Source organism: Lipophrys pholis, assembly GCF_963383615.2.
Source record: "Lipophrys pholis genome assembly, chromosome: 21".
Taxonomy (NCBI): domain Eukaryota; kingdom Metazoa; phylum Chordata; class Actinopteri; order Blenniiformes; family Blenniidae; genus Lipophrys; species Lipophrys pholis.
Window position 1 is genome coordinate 13,514,698 of NC_137649.1, and position 27,150 is coordinate 13,541,847.

General features: G+C 39.3%; 1 protein-coding gene across 1 annotated transcript in view; it reads left to right on the forward strand.

Moving 5' to 3' along the window:
• rngtt (RNA guanylyltransferase and 5'-phosphatase) overlaps positions 1–27,150 on the forward strand; it is a 108,478-nt gene that overhangs the window by 48,999 nt on the left and 32,329 nt on the right. The window contains exon 12 of the mRNA XM_080490264.1: positions 18,604–18,672. Coding sequence (XP_080346390.1) covers positions 18,604–18,672 — 69 coding nt within the window. The remainder of the gene's footprint in view (positions 1–18,603; positions 18,673–27,150) is intronic.

The window sequence follows — 27,150 nt, forward strand, 5'->3', positions numbered from 1 at the left end:
GAAAATGCATAGTGATGCTGAAGTTACCAAATATGGTCACTAGCTCAATAAAGGGATACGAGCAGAAGCATTTTGAGGAGAATTTGTGACGATAGGTGCTCAGGCTCTAAGTGCATTGAGTTTAATGTGCTCAGTAATAGCAAGCATACATTCGGATGCTAACTCTGTGTATTTTTTGGGGGACTATTTGGGTTTTGTTTGTAGCTATAATGTAATGAATAAAAGGTCTTGTCTCAGGATATACGACTGCTGTTCAGTGTGAAAACAGCACAGCGTTTATCCTCTGAATAGCTCTTAAGCCCCTTTCAAAGACCAGCCCTTGTGCCCTGCTATCAGGTCTGTGGGAGGTCGGAGCGCAATTAATTTGATGTTCTGCTCAGACCCACATCAGTCGCAAAACTTGGAGCTCCATTTTCCACAGATGATCAAAGTGTAAAGTTGGGCTGAAGTTTTAGACGCTTATTGATTTTTTTCTTTTTTTGCCGCATTCGCGCCTTCATGCCAGCACTCATATCTTAGTGTTTTGTCCTCTGTGAAATTCTTTTTGTGAATCATTTCATTATTTCATTTACCCTTAATCTAACCCTGTGCTATCCCTGTTTCGAAGAGCCTCTGAGGGTTCACCCGCACAAGCTTGGGGGTTCATGGGGATGAAAACACTCTTGAAATGAAGTCACTGGAACTGTGTCTGGTTTCTGACTGCCCTATTGTGTTGTTCAGTCACCATCTGCTCCCTGTACAGTCATATCTCTGTTGTATGGGACATTTAAAGAAGGAAACTGGAATCTGTCTCATTAATTCAATGTAGCACAACTCGCCACTTCACCACATAGCATCCAGAAATTCCTCTTTAGCAACATCGCCGTTGCACTCTGCAGTTGTATGATGGCTTTTGTCTGTATAGCATTGCTGCCTTTTTCCCTCTGGGACACTTTGGACCACCATTTCCTCACCAATTTGGACCATTTATTCATTTTGCTTCCTCCACTTGTCCAATAATGCTACAAAGACTTCTTTTTCTACTGGACATTGGGACAAACAGATAATATCTTTGGGGGGGATTTCCCTCCTGTATGGTAGGAATAGACTTGGCTCACCCAAAAAAAGAAATTGGGAAATGGAGCTGTTTTCTATCGAAGGACATAAACCAATACAATTCATTTGCGTGTTTTCTTGGAAATTCAAGTTTTTGTTTCTTCTTTCTTCCTGATTTCTTTTAATTTCATTATGTTTCACAAAATTCCAAACATCAACCTGCGTATAACAATTGCTTCTAATTTGATTTGTGTATTATTAGTCACAATATCAGACCCAACATCCACAGCATGCACTGCGTGTTACCTGTCTGTGACAAGCAAGCATCCAATCAATAGTGTTCTCTCTATGTAGTACACTGTGGTACAATCATTTTAATGATTTTCTTTTGGTGGCTGATGCTGCATGAAAAGAGGTGCACAGCATTCTCACGAAACATAAATGGAATTTCTCCACTGGTAATTAATCCGGGTAAATTTGATTGTGTCTGTGTGTCTTTGGTGCAACTAGAACTCAGGTAAAGACTGGGATATTTGTTCATTTTCTTGCCCGCTGGAGCTATTCAGTAATTTTTCTTCATGGGATCATCTCACAAGGTGGAAGTTAATATTCCCTTCAGGATTGACAAAATAAGTTTCATACTTTAAGGCAACAAAATCTTGATGGTTTGGATTTTTGTACACAAAGAGCATAAACAAGATTTACCTGTTTCACACATCCCAGATTTCATTACTTTGACACATGTATTTCCATTATTAAATTGTGCTTGCACAATGCTCACACGTGTGAGAGCGCAGTGATTGGACAAGCATCTGAATAGCAGTAAATTGAATATGAGGTCTAGTTTTTTGTTGTTTGTTTTTTAATAATGTCAAAACTGTTGAGTCAGTTTCTTAAATTTCCCTTTTAATCAAGTCTCTTCAATAGAATGCTATTTGGATTTAGAGTCTACACAGCAAAATCGTTTTCAGTAAATGAGTAAATTAGATGGCATTAGTTTCTTTGTCTTTCGCACAGTATCTCATATTGTCTTCAGTTAACCGAATAATTCACTCCGTCATAAGTTTGATGTCTCTACGTCTCCCCAGGACGTAAAGCAACTCCAGCCTGGAGTCCAGGCAGAGATGAAGTGGGGTGAGAAAAAGTTGTGGTGAAAGAATAATCTTTCTTGCTGCCAGTAGATCTCATCTTGAAAAACCTTTTTTGAAGTGTGATTGAATTTGGATAGAGACCTGAAAAGTGGTTATGTGCTCAATTTTCTAAGATTGCATTCTTTTTGTGGAGCCCAAACTTAATCACAGCAGATGGGAATAAAGTTTAGTTTATGTACTCAATATAAAACACACAATATAATAATTTTTTTTTTTCCCTAAAAGAACATAAAGAAAGAAATGAAACCAGTGTAGTATAAAATAACAGTCATGGGTTGTGTGATAAGGCTTTCTTTGTCAGAAGCTAAAGTTCATCTTACTCAGACGGCTCCATTCCTGCTGCAGAGATTTAGAATTTTTAACGGATAGTTCATCACTTTAAGTTGTCCATTCGTTTCATCCATTTCATGCATTATTTGTTTCTATTTCTTTAAAAAGTCTGTTCATTAATCGACTTGCCCTCAGAACAGGAAAGATGCAGAAAGTTAAAGCCCTTCTTGTCTGCAGGCCGCTCTCTTGAATAATTCTTGCCTGCATTAAAAGTCCTGTTTTTAGACATATTGACCTAAGCCTGCTTTTGAATAATTGAGTTACTGGGAGTTCTCCTGAGAGAAACTGTGTATTGTAAAATCTGTTAGTGTAGTGTTACTTTTTTATTTATTTTTTGTGGAGCAGAGTATGTGTACTATAATCAATGCAAACCAGAATCTTAACAAAACAGTTCATTATACCCTTCTCAATGGTCAAAAATTTACTCCAGTTATTTTACATTGAAGCTGAGCTGTTACAGGAAACGCGCTGCACTCCTTACCCCCCTCCCCCACTGGTGCACCAGATGTGATGTCATCATGTTAAAGGTATCATCCAAGGGGGAAAGCATAATCTTCCATGTCTCTGCTTCTTGTCAGTTCAGCGCTATTTTTACTCAATCTCGATCTTCTGTCTCTTTGATAGCGGTTGTGTTTCTATTGACTGTTGCGGTTGCATTATAATGATGTTTTGATGAGGTGATTTAGCTGGATCACCCTTTACCGCGTCAGCTATTCATTCGTCGATCAGACTACGACCCAGCAACAGCTCTCGAAGGTATACCAGTGGGCTGCTGCCCATGCTAATTCTAAGCACCTTGACAGTAACTCCACCCCCCCTCAGTGGGGTTAATTCATTGGGTGGCCAGGTCCACTTTGTTAGAATATATCGACTGTATTCATGAAACCTACAAAAGACAAATGAATACGCATTTATTTTCCTATAAAGCTATGTCTCATCAGCCGAGCAGAGAAGGTTTCTGAATAAGGTGCGATGTACAGAAAAGACGGCACTGAAAAGTCATTTGAAGAGTTGAACGTTGCGAAACAGCTACTGCAGCAATGTCTAAGTACTCTGGTCGAAGTAAATGTTCAGGTGAAAGCCTCGAGTGTGATGAGAATTCTCTTTCTTGTTTCCTGACTAGTAGATTCGGATTGATATTGGTAAGGTACAAAAAAAAAAAAAAAAAAAACTTCTGTCAGCGTGTCTCATGACCTGAGGCTCATCAGTCTGCCGGCTCCCTGTTGCCGGCTGACCTCACGCCTCTGTCGGCTGTCAACTCCCTTGCTGTCAGTGCTGGTGCAGCAAGGACCCAGGTTTTAGTCTTTTTTTTGTCAACCTTACGTGAATATAAAAATGAAGCGTACTGTGATTGCACCCTTGCTGCACAAAGAAAAATGCAGTTTCAGTAACATCTAGCCAGGGCTTGCGGTGGGTTTTTGTGGTGCCACTGTACTGTTTCAAGCCTGGTGTTGAATAATGGCTTAACTAGTGGAGTGAAATGTGTGTCAGTGACCTTTTCAACTGATTTTGTTTGTTGTAATTAACAACTCAGCTGCGAGTCGCTACTAGTTTATGAAATTTTTCTGTGAAAAAGCATTCATGCACCTCTGGCCTCAGAAATGCACGCTTCCAAGCCGCACTTAAAACATGCATCCTCTTGCTTTCCCCTTCTGCTGCGGCACCCACTCACAGAGGGGAAGCATATTAACTGTTGTATAAGGGCTTGTGCTGCTTGGAAGAACACACAACATGGATTCGATGAATAATCTTCGTTTGCCTCAGTTGCTTTGAGATTTTTTTTCTTCAAACCCTCGAAGACATGCAACTACTGATGCTGTCTGATACAGTAAAGGTCAGATTCACTGGGCTGAATAGGTGGTGATATCGAGCGCAGCCGATCATTTTATTAGTTTTTCCCGCCTGCTCTCCTCGCACCCTGTAGCCTCAGAGTTAAAGCACTCAAGAAAGGAAAAAAGTGTCTTGTGGGACAGGTCAACAGATGTCTCTTCTTAGATGTTCCCTGCACTTTCACCTTGGTCCGCAAGTCCACCATCATCCATCCTCGTGTCATCTTGACCTCCATCCATGTCTGCAAGATCTCCTCATGAGATAACCAGCAACAGTACATTTGCAATCTGCTAGCAAATATAGACATATAAAAATGGTCTTTTTCCAAATTTTTTGATGAATACAAAATTTGTTCTTTACTGTGAACGTCGAAGTTCTTTGTTCTTTTTCGTCAAGGAAATGTAATGTACTGTGTATATGAATGTAGCCATTGCTGGGTGTGATTTCAACAACCGTGGAAACGGCATATACGCCTGAAGCAGAAGCTGTGCATTTCCCATGGCAGTTGTTGGCTGGCTATAACCTGCGAGGTGAAATTGTTGGAGACATACAACATCAGCTGTTGTACAAATACACAGTGCGATTTTTACCAGTCCCTGGAGTTTCACAAGATATTTTCCTCCGTTTTTCTGTGAGGCAAGACGCTGCATTGTTCACCTGCTTATGCTGTTTGTCCCTCGGCAAAACTCACCAAACTGTCTTTAGAAAAAACATATGTTCTACCTTTTCATATTTGCCCACTCCTGTTCCTGGAGATTCGCCTGTCCTACATGTTTTAACTCTCTTTCTGCTTCAAAGCGCCTGATTGCATTGACAGGCTCATCACTGGACTTTGTTCGGTGCCTGGTGATGACAGAATCATTAGATTGAGGTGTGTTGAAGCCGGAGAGCTAAAATATGGAGGACAAGAGGTCTCTAGGTGGTAGGATGGGGGCACCCGTGTGCTACAGGATTAGCCATTTAGTGAAAAAAAACAATGGATTAGCTTGTAATAAAAAAACATTGCCCTTACAAAAGGCCATATTCTCTAAATTAATATAAATGTTTAATATAAAAACTGTAGTCCAACTTCAAAATACTGGGAAGTTGTTTGTTTTTGGATATTTCATATTGACCATGTTTGATCAAACACCTGCATCAAAAGGATGAACTGCAATAAAGGATTGCCTTCTTAAGTAGATCTGATTGATTCAACAATCTATCTCTATACCGTTTTATCCTGCTCAGGGTAGCATGACACTTGAGCCAATCCCTGCTGTCCATGGTCGAAGGTCGGTTACACCCTGTACGGGCAATTTAGAGTCAACTTCAAATGTGAAAAAAAACAAATACATAAATAAAAAGCACACACACATGGAGAACTTGTAAACTCCACTCCCCAACCTGATTTAGTCAGGAACTGTTAAATTTACCACAATGTATTTGGAAACGGTGTGAAAAAGTAGTATCCTCAACCAAAAGATGACATTTTCTCCGTAGTGTGCTTTTGTTTGAATTAGGTCAGCTTTGACTACCTGAGTGCTTCTGTGAATGCATTTTTAAAAGCCAGTCCAAAGATCCTCCTTTGGTGAGTTGTAATTTGGTAAATGACTAAATCTACCGTCCCTGCTGAATAAAAACTGGCCTTTGCTGAAGCTTAGTGCTTACTGGCTCAGGGTAAACGTTTCAGATATGTCAAATCTCTTTTCCTTTGTTTTCCCTCTTCATTCATGGAGCAGGAGACTGTTTCTGGTCATTTCGTTTGTATTCAGGCTGCATCAGTTTTTTTCCACAGTGAGCCAAAGCAGCTGTTAAATAGAACTTGTGCTCGTCGTTTCAAAGGTAGCACTGCAGACTTTACCAGCACTATCCAAATTCATTTTATTGTGTTTTCATAATCTCTGATTACATATCAGGCCTTTTTCAGAAGTGGGCTTTTGTGTTCTACATATTAATGTATCGATTTCCAATTCACTTGCGACAGCAACATGAACTATGTCATGGCATTTCAGCGAATACACGACAGAAGGGAGAGAAAAGCACATTTCCACATGAGCAAGAAAGACAATATTGAACATCTTTTAACTCGAAGAGATATTAAGCAGACTCCGAAGTTGAACCCTGCTGCTCACACCCTTTGGGGTTAGGGGATAATAACAGTGAAACGGACAGGGCAGAAAACAACTGATGGGGCAACATCCCACAGCAGGTTAATCCAACATCTGTGGACCTGATGGCAGGTTGAAAGCAGAGATCATGAACCTCCAGTTCCGCGGTCTAATATCCTCCATGAAAGTATAGAGAGATGTTTAAAGAAAGGAGGCTACAGGACAGAGAACTAGAAGGTTCCTGATTTTCAACAGTGACGTATGAAGGAACCATGAAAGAAGCTTGTCCAGCAGTCTGAAGGCTCCCACAGTACAATTTTTGCAATCTTATAAGGTGATTAGCTGCTACACTGTGCAAAGTTCAAACAAATTTAAAGTGACCCATTATTTATTCGGCTAAATTAAAATCACACACGGCCCTGTTCCCAAAAAACAAAGAAGTGCCGGGTCCATTAAACACAACAACACAATGTCATTAATTTCATTACTTCATTAACTTCACAGTCGTATTTTTTTTAACCGCTGCAGTAACTGTTTGCTTGCTTTATGTTGGCCCTTTCTACCTTGCTGTCAACAACACAAAATTAAAGTAAGGATAACACTTTAAAGTTACTGGACCAGACAAAAATCTTTAGAATAAACCAATACACAAAAAGACCATTGCCACTCATTTCCACAAATTTCCAAACCGCAGTTGCCTAAATCGACCACACGTGTTTACAAACAAGCCAGAATTTGCAGTAGTCAGACTGTGTTTATGTTTCGCTAACTGACGTGATCTTTGGAAACCTGACGCATGGGTTTCTGGGATCTCAACGATGGCGGTGCAGCGAAAATATCAACAACATTTGACCGATTCAGCCGCGGGGGGGGGAAAGCCAGACTTTCTCAAAAAAAGAGTATTCAACCCACGAGAATAGTCTTAAATGTTGTGAAAATCATAGTTGATCGTTTTTCCAGTAGCAAATCGAGATCTTGCAAGATCGCGTGTACAAACGGGAACTTGTGTCACAATGCCTCGGGAATCTTCAGGAGTTTTCATGACTGCTAAGACGTCAACAAACTGGGGGATGTTCCACAAAATTTGAATGCTGGAAAATCGTGTTTGTATGAGTGTAATGATGACTTTCGGTCAGAAAGGTTTTGACAACGTATTCGAGATGTACATGAACAACTAAAACTGGCTCCTCAATGTTTCATGTTTCCCATGTGGATTCTGGTAGAGTTTGAACCTTTGTTCGTTTTACATAGTGATTGTTTTCAGTAAAAAACAAACAAACAAACAAAAACCTACCTTCTAACACTTACAACCTACAGTTGCATCACTGCTTTGCTCTGTTGTGATGCACAGGGAAAGTTTTCACTCAGCGACAGCTAAATATTGACTGATCTTGATAAATGAGCTCCTGCTTTGTTCAAACACACATTCAGACCTTTTACCTGTCAGACATCTCACCCTGGCCCTGTGTTGATACAGCCGCTGTCTCCTCTCCTGACAGCTGCAGCCCGGTGAAGGGCTGCCTCCTGGTCGGTGCCTCTTCATACCAGCTGATGTGTTTTGAGTGTGCGGGCTGCGTGCAACACTGCTGTGTTTGTGGTAGCCCTTCTTCTATGTCGTCTCCTGGAGACAGGCTGCGGATGTGTCAAACTTGCAGTGGTGTAGCTTCAGCACAGACTTGGACTGGCTAAAGTCCCAGCTCTCCACCATGATGACTTAATCCTGTTTGCTCTCTGTTGGCCTGAGTGCCGGCGGTGCTTTTCAGCCATTTCTATTTCTGGTTTTCCAATGCAGCTTACTTTCTTTGTTCTTGCTACTCATTTGACCATATTGGTCTAAATATAAGATGACCCTCTTGTTGGTTATATGTTTAACTAGTAGTAACGGGATATGGGTGCTCGCACATATATTTAACAAATTTAACTGTGTAACAGTGCAGATCTTCTCTTTTTGCATTTTGGAATATCGTCCATCATTTTCTCAGCCTATTTGCACAGATATCTTGTCTAGCTGATTTTGCTCCATCTACAGTCTCTCTTTTGTTCTCACAGTTCATTATTCTCACTGCAATCCAAAGCATTTATTTACCATTAAACAGGCCAGCCAAAGCACTTTTGGCTGGCGTGTTGTCATCCCGGTAAAATCACGAATTCACAGTGTGCACCTGGCATTTGACTGGCTCATCAGGTGTCGTCATCTCACATCCTACACCAGTATGTTTATCCTGTGTCTGAAGCTCCTGGGCTGTTGCTATGCAGAACTTGGCATAACGGTTGGACCTAAGTTTTAGACCTCAAGAACATGACAACCCCACTATTGCACACCCGTGTCCAGGGGAAAAAAGCCTGTCTTGTATTTGGACTAATACACTGCTTGATTTTGTTTCATGATTGAATTTTGAAATCATTTGTACCATGTTTACATTCAAAACCAATAACTAAAAAAGTTGTAAAATGCTATTTAAATTCGAATGCAACCCAATGTTGAGGGACCACTTTCCTCAAATCCTAATTATATTTTGCTTCATACATTGTAGTTTTCATTCAACATTCATTTGGTTGTTTTTTTTACTAATGGGATTCACTTCACCACAGGTTCACTGTAAAACATAATTCGATTTCACGCTGTGAACTTCTCATCATCTTGGCCTGCCACGGTCTCATGTCACCCCATGCTGATTTAATCCTTCAAATGTTAATGCCTCCGCTCATCTTTTCCCTGTCAGTCTAAATGATGACGTGAAATTCCATCTCAACCCTCTCCATAAAAGAAAGCTTCAATATCCATCAAAAGTCAATACTTTGACGATGTTGAAATCCTCCAGACTGTGTAACCTAGTTTGACTCCACACCTGCCAGTGGTTTAGCAGCCCAGTCTGTCCACTCTGATGAGAGTTTTTCATTTTATAGTGATCCGCATACAGGATTCAGAAGCCCATTCGTATTAGGGTTGAAAGGAGCCTCCAGCAACAGCCCAGTGGTCTGACCAGAATATCAATCCATCCTTTCTACCTTTGATTCAGACACTGCACCTCCTTAGCGAGACTACAAAGGCTTACTGAGAGGAAAGTGCATATCGTCATCCCAGGTGTGCTGCAGAAGAGATGATGATACTTCAGAGAAAATGAGCCACAGCTTTGCTCATGTTGACAGAAATGATTATGCTTTCACATCTATTAGCTGTTGTTAAAATGGGGAAATTGGATATTTTGAATGAAGTCACTGGTTTTAATGAATTTTCAATATTAATATGAAAGATATTTTCATTCAGCCTGAGTGCAGACAGTGTGGTGCATTTATCTATGTATTAGCAGTTACTGTATTGAATCATATTCATCTACTTAGTTTTTATGGTAATAGCTCCCCTTCATATGATCAGGTAGATATACATTAATGAAAGGAGAGTCAAACCCTCAGTTTAATCTTAGACCTGCAGGTGGTACCATGCATAGAAATAAGTAGAAGTAATTCTTCCTTTTGCTTGCTTTCTGCATTATTTTGTATTCCATGTGAGCAACTGTTATTGAGCTCATGCAATACATTATGGTCAACCACGCTACAAAATGGGCAAGTCAAATTCAAGTTCAAAGCTATAATTTAGCCATCTGGGACCTTTGTGGTAGAATACACAACATAATCTGGAAACACACAGCCATCTGATGGTGTAAACTAGACAAGAGAGCTTGATTTCACTTCAATAAAAATGAATCCATTTTTTTATTATACTTGTGATGTTAAAAAAAAAAAATACTTGCATTGATTTCCCGTTTTTTTTATACTTCTGTTAATGTTCCACACTAAATTAAGGCCTGCGGCTCAGTCCAGCTTCGGCATGGGTGTATAAATGAAAATTTAATGCTAAATAATAAACACATAATATCACAGCAACAGATCAAGATGATCAGATTCTTGAATTGTTTGCTCCTTGTGTGTCAGGTTATCAGATCAACAGGACAATTACATTGTGTTGAGTCACCAGTTTCATCTCGACAAACTTAATGTGTGTAAACAAAAAGACCCTGCAGGCAGTGGGACATGATTTGATATTGAAACCATTATGGGTACAATGCTTGTTCTGTACTATTAACAGTGTTCGGGGAATGGCTGCCTGCAGGAAAACAGCTCGTGTAGTGAGCAAAAGAAGCATAAACAATGGACAAACTATTCGCTCATTAAAAAAAGTTGTTTTTTTATCAGTTTATAGAAATGATCACATTAATTTATCTGAACATAGACAACAAGCAGCACAGGAAAGTGTACATTTTTGAGTGGATACTTTTTGACTTCAGTGGCTCGGGGTCTCCAGCCTCGGTCCTCGAGGGCCCCAGTCCTGTAGGGTTTAGCGCTCCCAGTTGCAACACACCTGGTTCCAATGAGGGGCTCGTTATTGGGCTTTATCACAACCTTGGTGATGACATCATCACTTAGATTCAGGTCTTCTGTAGCATGGAGCGAGCTAAAACATGCAGGACAGGGGCCCTCGAGGACCAGAGTTGGAGACCCCTGGGCTAGATCGAGATAGAGAATAAGAGTTTTGCTCTTTCTAATAAGGAAGATGTAAAGTTGACTTGGTTTAAATGTTTGTTTTGTCTTTATATTCTTATAAGTTTGGAAGATTAATGAATACTACTTGGTGCAGTCAAGTCTTCAAAATTCTGACGAGCTTTTTCCAACATCCTTAGACATGTTATGTAGAATAAATAGACTCGTGGAAAAAAAAATCTAGACACTTTCTAGTAAAGAGATCAGCCTTCTCTGAGCCAATTGTGATTTTAATGGGATAGGTCAAATCTATCCAGATGGATAAATTCACTTGATGGCTATTATTTGGATTGGTGTTTACGTAATTATGGTCCATGTCACTGCAGCTAATGATCATTAGTTGCGTCTCTAAAGCAAACTTCACAAATATCTAAGGTCATAGAAATTACCAAGGCTCAATACACATGTTTATTTGTTATTCTTTGGAACCTTATGATTGAACAAATGTCTTTTTGTTTTTGCTTGTTTAGTCATAAATTAGAATTGAATCCATGCTGTGTTTTATCATCGTTTACTTGTAGATTAGCCTTTTATCCTATTTGATCCTGATTTGTTTTTGTGTGAAAATAATAAAAAGAATGATTAATAATGTATTATCTCTCTACTGGCTTAGCTTATGAAAAAATGCTTTTGCTATGTGAGAAGCAGATTACAATATGGCTAGACGAGGGGATGAATGACATATTTGAGATAGTTTCAGCGTTGTCAGGCAATCGGCACAGCAGATATCATTCATCATTGTGTCTTTTCCGAAATGAGCCCAAACATGAAACACTGGAGAAGAAAATGATCTGACTTCTCTCACTCTGACATCACCGTCTCCTGGGTAAAGATGCTGCTTGGCACGTTAGCGGTTGATTTGTTTCCCTGAGCGCTTCCGTTGTCCCATATCTGCCCTGGAGTCTGCAATGAAAGCTTGATCCCTTAATGGGGCTTTGCTGTTCGCCTCCGCCCACAGAACCCTACTGCACCAGCCCTCAGCTTTGTGTTTCCCTCCTTTAAGAGGTTCACCATGAAAGCAGGGCCGCTGCCCCCTCGCTGCATTATCACTCCAAGGAACTTCCTCGCTGTAGGAGGATGTGTGAGTGGAAGTCTTTCTGCTCATCTCTCCATCCAAGGTTCACTGTGCTCGCCGAAGGTGGTGGGTGGGTGGGTGTGCTAAGATGGCAAGAGAACTGAAATGGAACTCCCAGATCTTATCGCCTACACACCGTTCCCTCATAAAGGCATCAGTTCTTTTTAGTCTGGCTATCTGCCTTCTCCATGTCAGCACGGTTGTCAAGCTTTGTGTGATCTGCTGTGACTCATTCATCATTCTGCAGAGCACCAATGTTGCTCTGCTTTCTTTGCAGATACAGCAGGGAGGGAGCTGCTTTCTTAAATGCATGCCACACTCCTCTGGGGTCTAATGACTTCACTTACTGACTTCACTGAGTCTTAAAAATGGTCATATTTAGCAACAGAGCAATTTTGGGGAGGCCGTGAAATCATCCAGTGGTATAACACTCGCAGTGCATTTTACTGTGAAGGATCCACTCGAGCTGGAAAATCGTTGCTGTCAACACTTTTAAACATAACATGAATGATTCATATTTATGATCCAGGCCACAGAGAGAGAAGCCTCAGCAGTCGTGTAAAGTTCCACAAGTAATCAAACAGCATTTAAAAGTACACTTCAAATAGTTGGTGGTGTGACAGATTGCAGCGTATCTGTGCACAATCACAGCTTTTTAGCAAACTTTAACAAGTTGAAGGTCCACTTTTTATCATTTCATTTGCAAGTTGGCGATACAGGCAAAGCTGATGTGTGAACAGGGCATGTTTAAAAGCAGCTATCAGAAAAGAATGGGTGCTCATCGATATTTCACTAATAGGCTCATGCTGTGGCTTCCTGGGTGAATTCAGAAAGTTAAATCCATTGTTTCAAATTGAAAGTGTCAAATCAGGATTCCACTTAAACTAAAAATGTCTCGTATACTGTGCAAATTGCCAAAGTTCTGTTTTTACAGAACGCACACACACACACACACACACACACACACACACACACACACACACACACACACACACACACACACACACACACACACACACACACACACACACACACACACACACACACGGCTATTACAGTTTGTCATGTAGGAACTGAAGCAAGGTAGCATATCGCCTATTATAATATAAGCAGTTCACTGGTGGAAAACGCATTTATATTTATCTCCGGCATTTGGATGCATATCTGCATGGAATAATGGCTGCTACTACTGCTGGCGTTGATAGTCTGGCAGCGTATACTCGGAGCAGATGTCATGTAGTCTGCTCTTAGAACATAACACGACTCATCATGATATGCTTCCAGTTAACTTTCAGGTGAAAGCTTCAAGATATTTGATAGGATATGTTGAACCTAAATACACTGTGCAAAATGTTGATGATTTTCTGAATGTTTCTTTTCTTTCTTCTTGTTTTTGACTGCTCGACTCAGTTGAAGTTTTCAGGAAAATAGACAGAAAAAATGATCTTTTCAGGAAAATCCCGAGCGTTAATCAATGAATATCCATTCACTGGTTGGAAAAAGTTTGTGGGAGGTGAACATTAGTGGTTGTATTTGTCTATTCACAACCATATCATAAGTGCAAGCTTTGGCAGGCTACTATAATCTCATAGGTGTTATTTTTTAGATGCCACCATATAAAAATGAGATTGCGGCTATTTAGCATGGCTGTGGATACTGTTATAATTTATTTAATTGGCTTTTTGAGAAGAAAAGATCACGGAAAGCACTTACAATTTTGTAAGACCTTCTGGACATGGCATGTATAATTAATATTTATTCCTGCCAACAACCCCTCCAAACATTTAAATTTTATTTAAATCACTGTGGTCTCTGCTTCTAATTAGTGCTGTAGCAGATGTCAAAATGGCTTTGCAGCATGAATTCATGTTGTTTCTTTTGTATAAGAAAATATAGAAATGCTCAAGGCAACCCCCAAATTATGTGCAGTATTATATCCTTGTTTGTATTATGATTGGCATTGGCATCCCATTCATTTACAATGTGGATATACTATTTGTCTTCCTTTACACAAAATGCGATCTGATGCACCAAGAAGCTGAATCTGCTCACGTCAAATAGAATTTTCAGCTAAAAACTGTCATCAACTACTGAACAGCTAAAGCTGAACTGCAAAAATACTTGAGTCAGAGGTTTCTTTCACAGCAGGATCGCTCTCTCACTTTCTCAATCTTTTAACTATCAAATGTGTTTGTTTGTGTGTGTGTGTGCGCGCGTGTGCGTGTGTGTGTGCGCGCACATTCCACCAGTACTGCATTTAGCACCAATGAAATTGTGTCACATTCTCCGCTTTCTTGTATTTGTGATTGAGGTCGTAATTTGGTTTGTCTCCGAGCAGAAGTGGGACGCATGATGACAATCTGTCGTCTCCAGCACAATGAATGTGTCTCGACTCTTCTTGGATGTGACAATTGACGATACTCCTCATATGTACAGAATATTTCACAATCTCCTTGTCAGTCGGCTCTTTACGGTATCAATGTCATTTATTGAAAGGTCTGAACCGCACACTAAGTGTGTGGATTTGCAGGCATTAATGAAATGTAATATTTATAATATATACAGTATTTAATATTTCATTATATGGTGCATTGTGACAGGAGACTGCATTGAATTTGTTATTTAAAAAGGCACTTTGGCCAATACTATTGTTCCACCTTTTAGTACCTTCCTGCTTTAGTTTCTGCTTTAGTCCATGTTAATGGTGTGGTTATGATACCTGATATGGAGTGCAGTTCACTAATGCTTTCCTTCTATCATATTGATCAGGGTCATTTCCTGCTCTCCTAAATGTATTGAACCTTTCAGTGAACATACCCAATAGCAAAGATCTCTTATCAAGTTTTCCCATATAGAATTGTTGTATAACTGCATATTTACAAGGCCCCTGTGACTCATCCTCAACCCAGACTGTGACACATATATATTTCTTAGAATGAATAATTTATCTTTTTGTAACCTTGTTGTTAGGATTTTATGATTTGTTCATTGTCTCAGGGGTGAAACAACAATGGTATTTGTGTCGTGATGCTCTTGTGAGGATTTGTATCAGTTTTGATCATATGTAGCATATGAAACTCACATTTATATCTTTATTTCAATATGTACATGATGAATACCAGGATCTAATTTAGTTTCCACAGCTTTCTAATTGCATAAACAAATCATTGGAACATTCATCATTCTTGTTTTGTCATTTGAAATGAGACCCTGTTTTGTTTGTGTGTGGTGCAGTTAACTTGTTTGTAAGGGCAGAGGAACCAAACCCAGTTTGGACAGTGCTTACACAAAGTGTTGTGTTGGCCAAGCTGAGCACTTGTGGGAAGTCTTGCATAGTTGAATGCTTCTTCCGGTAGTGATGTACTCTAAATGCAGCCACTGTTCCTGTAATGTCACTTAACTGTCATTGCGCCGGCTCAAGTGTGTCGCTGCTGCTAAAAAAAAACCAAGGGAGGGTTTACCATGCAACAGAATTTCATTTTTTGTTATACACTTACCCATACTGAAAGCATCTAAATATCATAGTCAATAGTAGTTGGAGTAACACAATAATAACACTGGGTCATACTGGGAAATGTGGAGTTCATTAAAACCTAATCAATGTTTTGGAAACTCTTTTGATCTAAGAAAGTTTCTGTTTGCAGATCCCCAGTGGCTTCCCTTTAATATTGTACACGGTCACTTCAAAAATACATTTTATAGTTTTAAATAACACTGTTGACGTGAATTGGGTGCAGTCGTGACTTACCTCTTCTCTGCGTGTCTAAAATGCAGCACCTGAGCACTGGCAATCCCACTGATACAAGTCCTATGCATCAGTGCACATTTTTTTTGTGTTTCCACCATGACCCTAGGTCAGGGGTTTTCCACCTCGGTCCTGGAGAGCCTGTCCTTCATGTTTTAGGTCTCTGCCTGCTGTGGTACATCTGAGTGCAAGGACAGGCTCATCGCGGGGCATCGTTGAGAGCTTGGTGATGACCTATTCCAGGCTTGTGGGTTGGTTTTGGCCCGTGGTCCTTGTGTTTGATAGCTCGGAAATGGTCATAAGATGGAGGTGTGTTGAAGCAGGGAGACAGCTAAATCCTGCAGGAAAGAGGTTCTTCAGGACCAGGTTTGGAGACCACTACGCTAGGTCATTTTCACTGGGCAAATGGTGTATACATGTTTTCCATGTGATCCGCACAACCGAGTAATTGCGAAGAGATTTAGCAAGCTGATAATTGTGTTTGGTGATGGGTACAGCTGCTTTTCAGATGCCTTTATCCACCTTTGAAATGCCTGTATTGATTCCTATTCCATGCAGTTATGTGCAGTCTTATATTAGGTTGGGTAATTGACAGTGTATCACAGCAAACATTTTCCAAGGCATTTGATACTTTTTTTTTATTATTGATTTCTTCACTTTCCAAGCAGCAGCAGAAGGCATCTCTTCATGGCAATGCAGTTTGAAATATTGTTCCTCCAGACTGGTAATCTTTCTCAGTGAGCACAACATAAACATCACATTTAGGTTCATGCGCAGTTTTATTTTGATGAAAGGTTGAATTTCCGTGTGGCTGCCGTTTCTTTTTTTTATTAAATTTTTTGTGAGTGCTTTGGGGGAAAAAACTGATTTGAAGGACTTTCTTTTCAGTCCTTTTAGTTTTTCAAATATCACTGAAGATGAAGCACTCGACTAACCCTAGCAGGCATATTCACATTGTCTCTGCCTCGTCTGGCACACAAAAGCCTGAGAGTCTAGATATTCATACTTGACTGCACTGACTTTTTTCTTTCTTTTTTGTCTTTTTCTGTGGAGGCATTGTAAACACCTAAAAGTTCGGGTCATGTTCACACAGTTATAGAACCATGTGCTTCCTGTCATCATAATAAAAATCAGGAACAAATGAAGACGGAACATAATGAACTGAGCAGATTACACTGTGATGTGATGTGATGGTACAGTGTGTACAAGGTGATACTTGAAATTAAAGCAAAAAAGGCTTTACCCAGTAGGTGTAGTGATGGCGAGAATTATTCATCATCTTATTCATTTCATCAAAAGAAAGGACATGGCAGACATCCTCAAATCCACTCAAATATCCAGAACACCATTTTTTATAACTTGTTAGGTATACACATGTCAGATGGAAGCTAGTGAACATGTGGTACAGTTGATACTTCATATATGCACAGGAAGGACCCAGTATGGTACATCCTTTTATACGCCACACTGAAAGGCACCGAACCTTCTCGCTGTGAGACGAGAGCGCTAACCACTGCTCCACCGTGCGGCCAATAGTAATACTAGTAATAATAGAAAAGCTGTAAAAAAAACTATTAAGAAGTCATGCGTCAACTTATTTATTTCAGTGCTTCTCTCTGCCAGATTTACCTCTTGCTGCTAAGATAGTCTTACCATGTGGATGCAGATGCAATGTCCTCGCCCAACAGAAGAACAGTCATGGATATTTCCAAGCATCCACAATGAGAAGTTTGGCATCTCACGGGAAAAAGTACATGATTTGTTTTGGCATGTCCTTCAGAGCAAACAGCAAGCCATTAAGGCAGCTTCACCATTTTTCAGCAGTGAAATGATCTGATCTATTGTAATGCCGGAAGCCATGAATAGTCTCTCAGCAGCAGAAATGCTAATTGTTGACTCCAGCGACACCAGCACAAACCACCCTGAAAGAAGCCCGGCTCATTTACCGGATCTTTGCTGATTAGCCTTCATGTCATCTGATAATTGCCTGAGAGGATTGTCTTGTTCAAATTATACATAAAATACACGTCTAATTTATTTAGCTCCAATGTGTCGAAATAAGACATGCAGTTATTATCAAATGAAGATGGTTTGTCCTCTTGTCTTATTCGGTCTTTTCAGTTTATAATCGAGCAGTTTTAATGAGATGGTTTTGGAAGCGATTAAGAGAAGCACTGGTAAATAGTAAGATTCCTTCATCTGTTTCTCTGTGCAAACAGTTCACTCAGTTTTATTTAATAAAACCCCAGCTTTATTTTCTGTGGCGGTTGATGTGCTTCTTGATGTAGAAATTATGCCTTTACTGTACAGCAGCTCTGCCACATCCCCTGGGCAATCCCTCTTCAAGTATACTGCAGAATTTTCTTTTTCTTTTTCTTTTCTTTTTTTTTTTTTCCATCAACAGCTGTGGTGGCTGGTGCTAATGGACGAGATGAAATACTCTCTTTCCAGTCATTAGGAACGTAATGATTTGTTGCTATTCTTGTCTTCTACCTGGTCTGTCAAGTTAAACATATTGATCTCTCAGTCATGCATTATCAATCAAATAGATTGGAGCTCAGTTTCAACTCTGGATGGATGAAAACAAAGTGGAACACTTGGGTTTGTAGTAATGCCGGATTTGACAAGCTCCAGCCTCCAGTTATGTTAAAACTCATTAGTTTCACATGTTTTGAGGGTGTACGTCTGTGCCGGCAGGTTGTTGTCCTCATCAATCAATGTCAATTCTTGCGTTTTCAGCGCGAGATGCGAGTTGTTCATCTTGTCAGGTTTGCTTTAACTGAAAATGTGTCCTGTTTCTATATTGCGCAGCTCCTGGAAGGCAGCTTCACATCCCAGGTCAGCCATGAAGTGGACGGACTCATCTTTCAACCATGTGGGGTAAGTCTCCGTCTCCCTTTGACAGTCATGTGGTTTGTCAGGTCCACAGTTTTTCCTTCCACTGAGCGGTTGCATAAGGTATCGGACGTCTTGTCACCAGCCCCTGCAGTTTGTCACAGTCTGTGCCCGTCTTGACCTCTGTTACAGGAAAGAAAATCACACACTTAAACATTGCTTCTCGCGCTGCAATGTTATAGCAGTCAGGGTTATGATTGAATTGGCCTTGGTGTTTGAGGAGTGGAAAATCTCTTTTATCTGTGACGGTAAATACTATTTCAACTTGTAATTTTTTTTTTCCTGCTGTGGCGGACTCAAGAGATCCCATTCTACAATATGAAATAATCCAGGCAACATTATTGCAGGGAGAACTTCCTCTGTGTATCTGAATCGGTAGCCAGTCTTGTACTTTTTTTAACATTTGAAGAAACTGCTTTAACTTGTTTACCACGCATGCGTGCGTGTTGGCGCTCTCCAATGAACTAATGTACATTCCAACTGAGGCTATTCGGTTGTCATGCTTTCAATTATATATTCTAGCAATTCTATAATGGTAAACATTTATTAGTTTGTTTTTGTATCACTAAAGGGAAAAATGGCAAAAATATAGAAAGGCTCACATAGACCATAAAAAGCATCCACATATTTCTTAGCTTCTTTGGTCTTTTTAATGCTATAAAGCCCCTGATTTTACTCTTGCATGTACCTTTTCCTCTTTATTATAATTGCTGCAGATGTTGCCTGGATTAGATTCAGCATTTTTGAATAGCAGAGAACTGGGCCTTACTGGTTTACACAGATAATTGGTGTACATGTTTGTTTCCCACCTGCACACCTTGTTCCCTTTTGTTTTGACCCTGGAAATGCAGGACATCTTTCCTGCCAAAGGTAAATAGCCCACTTAGCATATAACTGCTTATCTGGCTGAAGCCCAATCACAGATGTCAAATCAGCCACTTTGACTCTTGACAGTGACCCTGCTGGTTATGTTCGCTCTCTTGCTCATATCTTTGCCCTCTATCAGTGATGTTTATTGAAGTTTTCCTGATACTAGGTCCACATGGAGGTTATGATGCCATTACCATAACTGTATATCAGACATTGATGATTTACATCACAGCTACAGCAGCAGGTTGTTTCCTAACATATTTCATTGACTCATACAACTCAAGATGTGACTTATTTGATGAAATAAAAATATCAATGTCATGTTATTCGTCATCCTGTTTTTGCCCTTTGATTAAATTGAATTCAAATGTAATTTTCAAGTCTATAATGTAGAAAATAACCTCTTTTTTTTCCCCCAACACTAGTTAAGCATATCTGTCAAACAAACTGTCCCTGGATACTCCAGTGTTTTCTCTCTCCTCTTAGATTCCATTCAATACCTGGAAAGGGAAAATTTCATCCCCAGAGTGAAAAGGGTGTTTTTCTACATTATATTAAATGAAATCTTTAGAAAAGCAATAAACTGAATCAGTAAAAAATAAATATGTACTTTCAAATAAAAGGGGTCTCTTTTGTTTGCTCTCTGGAAGCAAGACATGCTTTTTTGCAGAGCAGAGGGAAACATAACAGCATAATCTATCTCGGCGTTTAACTTTTTTTTAGATACTCAGATTGTCATCAATTTACGCTGGATCATTTCTGAGAAGATGAAAGAAATTAAGGGAATTGCTGAAAATGGTCAGTCGCCTAATTAAGGTTTAAATGTTCCTACATTAAATGCACCATATTTATAGGTTAACCTAGGGGAAGTCAAGAAGAAGAGGAAGGACAGACAAAATATATCACTTTGATTTGTTTGTTTTTCCACCCTTCCTTAAGCAGATTGTGATTCGTAGAACAATGGCAAAATACAGTGATGGAAAGCTTTTGTAAGTAGCTCAAAAAACGCCACACTTACCTCTTTGCTCGGTGGACACAACATTGGTAGACATGGTAGTCAAAGCAAGTTTGCAAAAGATAAAACCAAAATATTTTGACATTTAACTGAGGTGTGCAGCAGTTGCTGGTTGTGAATATAGCGTGTTCACACGTTGGTGACACATTGGAAAGGAAGCATATTTAACATGCTTGTCATTTGACGCAACTTTCCTTTAGAAATCAAAGGAATTAGTACAAATTATTTAAAAAAAAAAAAAGTTCATGTTCTCAGTTGGCCTCAAATTCGACAACACAACAGAATCAGTGCACTTTTTTCCCCGTGTTGTTTACTTTGATTTGAGGTGCAATTATCACCTGAGCATAACTGTGGTTTTAGCCAGCAGGTAGCTATAGTTTTTCACTTAAAAAAAATTAAATAAAAAGGAGCGGTCGGGGAGATCTGACAGAGGCGAGTTTACACAGCTGCACTCCCTCTCCTCCACAGGCCAAGCAGAGCCAATCTGCATTTCCAAGCAGACGACTCTCTGAGGCCGCCTAATTGATCCGTCACTGTCTTGATAAGTTTCACAACATAAATGTCTTATTTTCGCAGGTGCTCCCGTTCCCCGCAGCTCGGCTTAGGCTGGCGCTCACCGTGGTCCTTTGTTTCTGTTTCGTATGTGTTTGGATTTAGATTTTTTTGGTGTGTTTGAATCACCTTGTTTTTTTCACATGCGAGCAGTAGTTCAAACCAGATTTAAGTTTGATATTTCCGCAGTCTGTTTGTAAATGTGCAAGGCAGAGGGGGAAAATGTTGGTGTGTGTTTGGGAAAACGGGAGTTATTTATGCAAAAATAGGATCTAATCATTGGTTTCCTTTTTAGCAGCTCATTATTTATACGACGCCTGAGAGAATATTTTGAGGAGGCTTTTAAATTTCCACATTATGCACAATTGGAACCAGAAAATGGTTTTTGAACCGAAGCAGCATGGCAGCTGCTTGTGATGCAGCCCATCATTGATTTGAGGTCATATTGTCCTCTGTACCTTGGGTGAGTTTGATAGATCGTGAATAACTGAGCCAAAAAAAGATGCTGAAAGCACTGGGATGTCAGGATGTCTGAGCATTTATTGAACCTGTGGATGAAATTGCAGAAACATCTTTTGCATCCGAGTTGTGGATTAGTAAATCTCTTTCAACTGGAGTTTGTGATTTGTTTCAGCAGCCGTGTGTTGCAGAATTTAAATGATCCCTGTTCAAACAAACAAGAGAATAAGCTCTGGTGATGTCTCATTTATTTAAAAAACAGCATCTGCTTGTAATCCTCTGATAGAATTTCTGTCATCAAACAGTAGAGACGGAAACATTTCTTGAATTTAATGATGACAAGAGCGACATTCAATTGGTAGAAGTACACAAAGAAAACCGTTTCTTGAAAAGTTAGGAATCACCCTTTTTAAGTCGGACTCAAATGGATCACTCAGCGCACAGCACCATGACCGTAACATCCCTCTCACACACGTTGTCATCCACTTTAACACAAAACCTGCCATGATCAAGATATTGATGATGGGCGAACAATAAAGGAATGATAACAGAGGATGACACATTAACAGAAATACAGCACTATTAGGTGTAACTACGCTAAACGTAGAAATAAAGTCTCGGGAAGTAACATTCATAATCCACTCCACAGCAAGTGCTAAACTATATTTGGCAGGTCGGGCTAGTTAGAGCGCACAATGGCCAGTAAACAAAGGCTCAGGTACGTAGACAATTTGGATGATGTGGCTCTTTGTAGTACCACGTAATTTTTGTGGCTCTTGGTCTCTTAAAAATAATTTCCAGGTATCCCATTAAGCTGTCCTTGCTGACTTTTAATGTCTGTTTTAATCACAGTTTATTAAGTGGTGTTTTTCAACATGTATTTATTCCACTGATGGAAGTAAATTTCTTCAAAATCTAAAGGTCAGCAGCTGGTTCTTGTCTGCACGCCCACCCCAAACAAATGGGCTGGTTCTCTGAAGGCGGGCACATCCAATTTCACTAAATGATGATGGAGCTCATTTGCCGTCTGATTGCAAATACGACAATTTCTACCTCACTCTTTCTGTTATGCAGTCAGATATTTTTTCAGTTTAGTATATCCAAACTAAAGACATTGTGCAGGGTTCAATAGGTCATCATATAACATTTAAATATGAACGTTTTTATGTTTATTATTTTTCTTTTTCTTTTTTTGCATTTTCCCCACAGACCGTTTGGGGAAAACAACATTTGAAGTTGTGCTTGAATTGCCTTAGTTTTTTTTTAAGGCATCTTTCATCTAAAATATTGAGATTCTCCAAGAATGTTATCAAACTCTGTGGTACAAATTGTTTAAAAACACCAACCATATAGTTATTCTTAGTTACACTTCGGAAAAAGCATCACAGACTATCTTGTTTTGAAAATTGTAGAGTCTGGAACAGTCTTTCTGGCCTGTGTGTCTCGTCTCAAAGGGAAACTTCTAATGTGTAAGACGGTAATGTGACGTATGGCTCAACAGCAAATGAAACTCGGAGCGGTGTCGTAAATCGAAATGAAATACTAAAGATATGCTCCAGGAAGGTATTAAATATTTAATGAAATGGCATCTAGGTACATACATTAGGTTAACGAGAGCTGTAGAATGAGTTGTTGGATTTTCAGCTCCGTTTTTGAAGTTGATATAACTTTGTTTTTGGAGGACAAAGTCTATATTTGCAGTCCTTTATGCCAGTTTTTTACTTGAGCTAAAAGGAAGCCAGTTATCTTTCATGCATAGTAAACATCCATTAAGATTTGGCAATCATAACAAGTACTGAGTTAATGGAGTCATTCAAATGCTTCCACATTTATGCCTGTCGCAGTTGTTACTGGAATTTTGATCTACCGAGGTTCTGGTTACAAAACTCATTCCAATAAGACGACGACAATGTGAAAATGGAAACATCAAAGACATGCATTGATTTGTCGTAAACCCAGGTTTCATTCACATACATAGACAATGGGTAACATATTAGATGTTGACTACAAGACATTTTACCACTTTGCTGGAAAATCTAAATGTTTTGTTCATTTCGGTGGCAGCAGAAAAACATCTTGCATAAATTAACCTTATTGTTCTAACTAATGTGTTCTATGTTTAGAAGTGTGAACTGCACACAGGTCAGTCCAACACCGGAACTGTTTGACTTTGAATACATGTTGTTGTCATGGGTGCTGTATGTGGTCTGAAATATACAAGCTCTTAACAGGATGTTGTCTGGTTGGTGACATAAGTTGCTTTCAATCCTGTCTATACTTTTTTAACATTGGTAGTCACTTCTTTCACATGTGCAAAATGTCCATGACATAGGAATTAATAGGAATAGAACTGTGCCCTGATAATTTGTATCGGTTCTCTCTTTAGTTGAAAGGACAAGGCGACGTTGTTTTCAGGGTTCGGGTTCGTATTTTTAATTTAGATTCGTCTGACCACAGAAGAGTTTATCATCGACATGGTAAAAAAAAAAACTCACTTCCTTTAGTTCTACCTGTCAACTTCCTCCTATATGAATATATAAATATAATACATGTAAATATATTATTACTTGTATCTGCTCCCTGTTCATTGAGTGTATTGAGGTTTTTCTTCTGCTGTATTAGTTACTTCTGATACAATTAATGTATTTTGAGGTGTTTGTAGTTAACTTTAAAACAGTGCCATGATTGCTTGAGCGAATGTCAACGAATCTTTGTGGCATAGGGATATCATGTCCCATCATTGCTGCTTCTTGCACTGGTTCGATGCCTGGCTCTGATTCTCTTCCACTGCAGTGCATTTAAACTCTCCAGTTTGCAGGTGTTTATTCTTCAGTGGCAGATTTCACCTTTCTCCAAGGGTTTTGAGTTGGATTGAGGTCAGAACTCATTTCTGAGTACGGTTTAGAAAAGTTCATCTTTTCCTTCCCAACAACCCTTTTGTGCTTAGAATGTATGCTTTGGGTCATTGTCCTGCAGGAAGACCCAAGACTTTCACCTTTAACATAGTTTTCTGACTCTGACTCACTTTCTTCCACATTTTCAACCTTTATTTATTTGATTAGTTCTTTGAGACATTCAATGCCTCAAATTCTAAAAGCATCCAAGCAGCCCCAGCCCATGATAGAAGCTCCAGTATGCTTTACAGTAGTCAGACTTTTGTTCAGAAATAACCAATCCCAATTGATCCAGCTTAATTTGAAGATAAAAGTCTCACCTTTTACAGAGATCTCACATCGATTTATTTTTTTAAGACTATTTTTCAAAGTGTTCTGTCTATGAAACATTTTCGACGATCTTGAGGTGACAGGTTCTTTGATATTTAATTTGTTTGGTTTATGAGTAACGGGGTAGATAAGTAGAGTGAGTATGTAATTATTTTCATCATTGTTTAGGTTGGTAGATGTGCATTTAAGCAAATTGGTGGTTAAGTAGTTTGATGGATTTGAAGTAAATAGGTTTGTAGTAAGTATGAAACTAAGTCCAATGGAAAGTTATTTATTTAGGTAGATATTTTGGCAGGTAATTATCTAAACATGTGTATTTAAGTACATTTGGTTGGTAGCTTGTGGGGTTAGGGGGATTTTACCCATACCAGATTTTACCTATAGATCGCAGATACATTGCAGTGAGCCCTTTTTCGCTGCTGAGATCCACTAAGAGGCAGGCTTACATGCCATTCTCAAATGCAAAAATGTGATTATTAGTGAAAATAACAGTGACAGGGTCAATACAAATAGATAAAATGTAAGTAAACACACTGACTTTGAGAAAATTACATTTAACATGTATCACTGTCAAAAGGTATATTAGCTATTCCACATGTTGAATTAACACAGGAGTAACAAGGTTGGATTTGTTCCAAACTAGACTGTTTTGCTATCGTGCAATATTATTCTTCAGTGCATTTAAAGCCCATCTTTATTATGTGGCAAAGCCAAAAACTCAAAGAGATCAACCTATTTCTGTTGTTGTAGCGACAACCGAAATGGGTCCAAAATATTACTGCACTCTGCATATTTGGGATTGATTTGTCCTTTTCGAAAGCCGTGCCTGTATTTGCATAGTGGGGGTTAATGTATTATTCATATTCCAGTCTTTGCGATTAGCAAATTGTATTATTGTGATCATTTGGCAAGAGAGGTGATTTCCAGTAGTATTTTTACATATTGAGGTAGGTCGTCATTATGTGTGTGGTATTGAGGCAAGTAAGCTGCTTATGAATAAAGGGAGATAAGAACATATTTATGTTGGTAGTTAATTAAGTATTTTGTATGTGGGAGTTATGTGATAGTCATGGAAGATGAAGGTAATGAATCATGCTGTTTGCTTTTGTTTTTAAGTTCACCATCTTAAAACTTTCTTTGCTGTTTTGTATTAACTTTGGGCATTTTGATAATCAGTACACCCATAAAAAAATTGTTTGCTTTTGTATTTACTTGTGAATATAATCTGGGTACCTCATGAGAGTGATGGTACTTCTGATGTGTGTCATACTTTAAAGCCTGTATGTGGGCATTAGCAAGTCAAAGTGCTGCTGTGCTGTGCATGGCTGCCAAGTGTCAGGTTTTGTTTTTTTAACATGTTTCCCAAGGTTCAAGTAAGATGAGTAGGTCAAAAGAGGACCAATGCCATTGCATCCTATCAATAATTAATGAGCGGGGACAAACACTTTGAAGAAGTTGTGTAACGTTATTTGTGCAGTTATCAGTTTGTGAGGGAGGAAAACAACACACTGTGACAAAGAGCACTGCTGTTTGATCCGTACCTCGTGCCTCCAGGTACTCCGGCTATAGGGAGAGAATAAATAGCTTTATGTGGTGTAAAAGTCGTTCTAATCTTTAAGACAGGAGTCAGGGTTTTGCCTTTGTACAGGACTTTTTTTTTATTTAAATCTTTGAACAGTTTTATACTTGGACATCTTATGAAACGTGAACTTACAAGTACATTACTGATAAATTGACGGCATATTCACAGCAGTTCAATGTCTTTTTAGACCGCCACCAATCACTCATATGTTAAAAACCCCTACTTAGTATTGTTTTTTCAAAGCCATTGATTTTGTTTGGCTCTGCACCAGCAGAGCAATGTTAATCTCTTCTTGTGTGAATGGGATTAGGGTGGTCTCGGGGTTAATCTCAGCAGGCTCTTGCTACAGTGAATGTCCATTAATATTAGCTCTCCACCACAGCAGCCCAGTCACTGGCTGTGTTATCTCACCCAGCACACGGTGTCTTTGCAAGATGTTTCTTTGTTTAGTGAATTTTGGAAAGATTTTGAATTTATTACAGAACCATTACCACAGATGCCAGAGTTACTTATGGGAGCACTCCAGATGGTGATCTCTGTGCCGCAAGGACCAAGAAAATATATATTTTTTGAAGATAATTTCAAATTGGGAGCCAGTGAAGTTGAAGCTTGTGAATCTTGCTGGGAAAGATTCTCTGAGACGGATAGTTGGGTGGCATCATTGGTTTGAGTCTGTTATGTGGCTCATAGATCAGTCTAATCATTTTCAGTAGCCTCAGCTATTCTTCACTTTCTCACTGTGTCATATACGCAAACACATG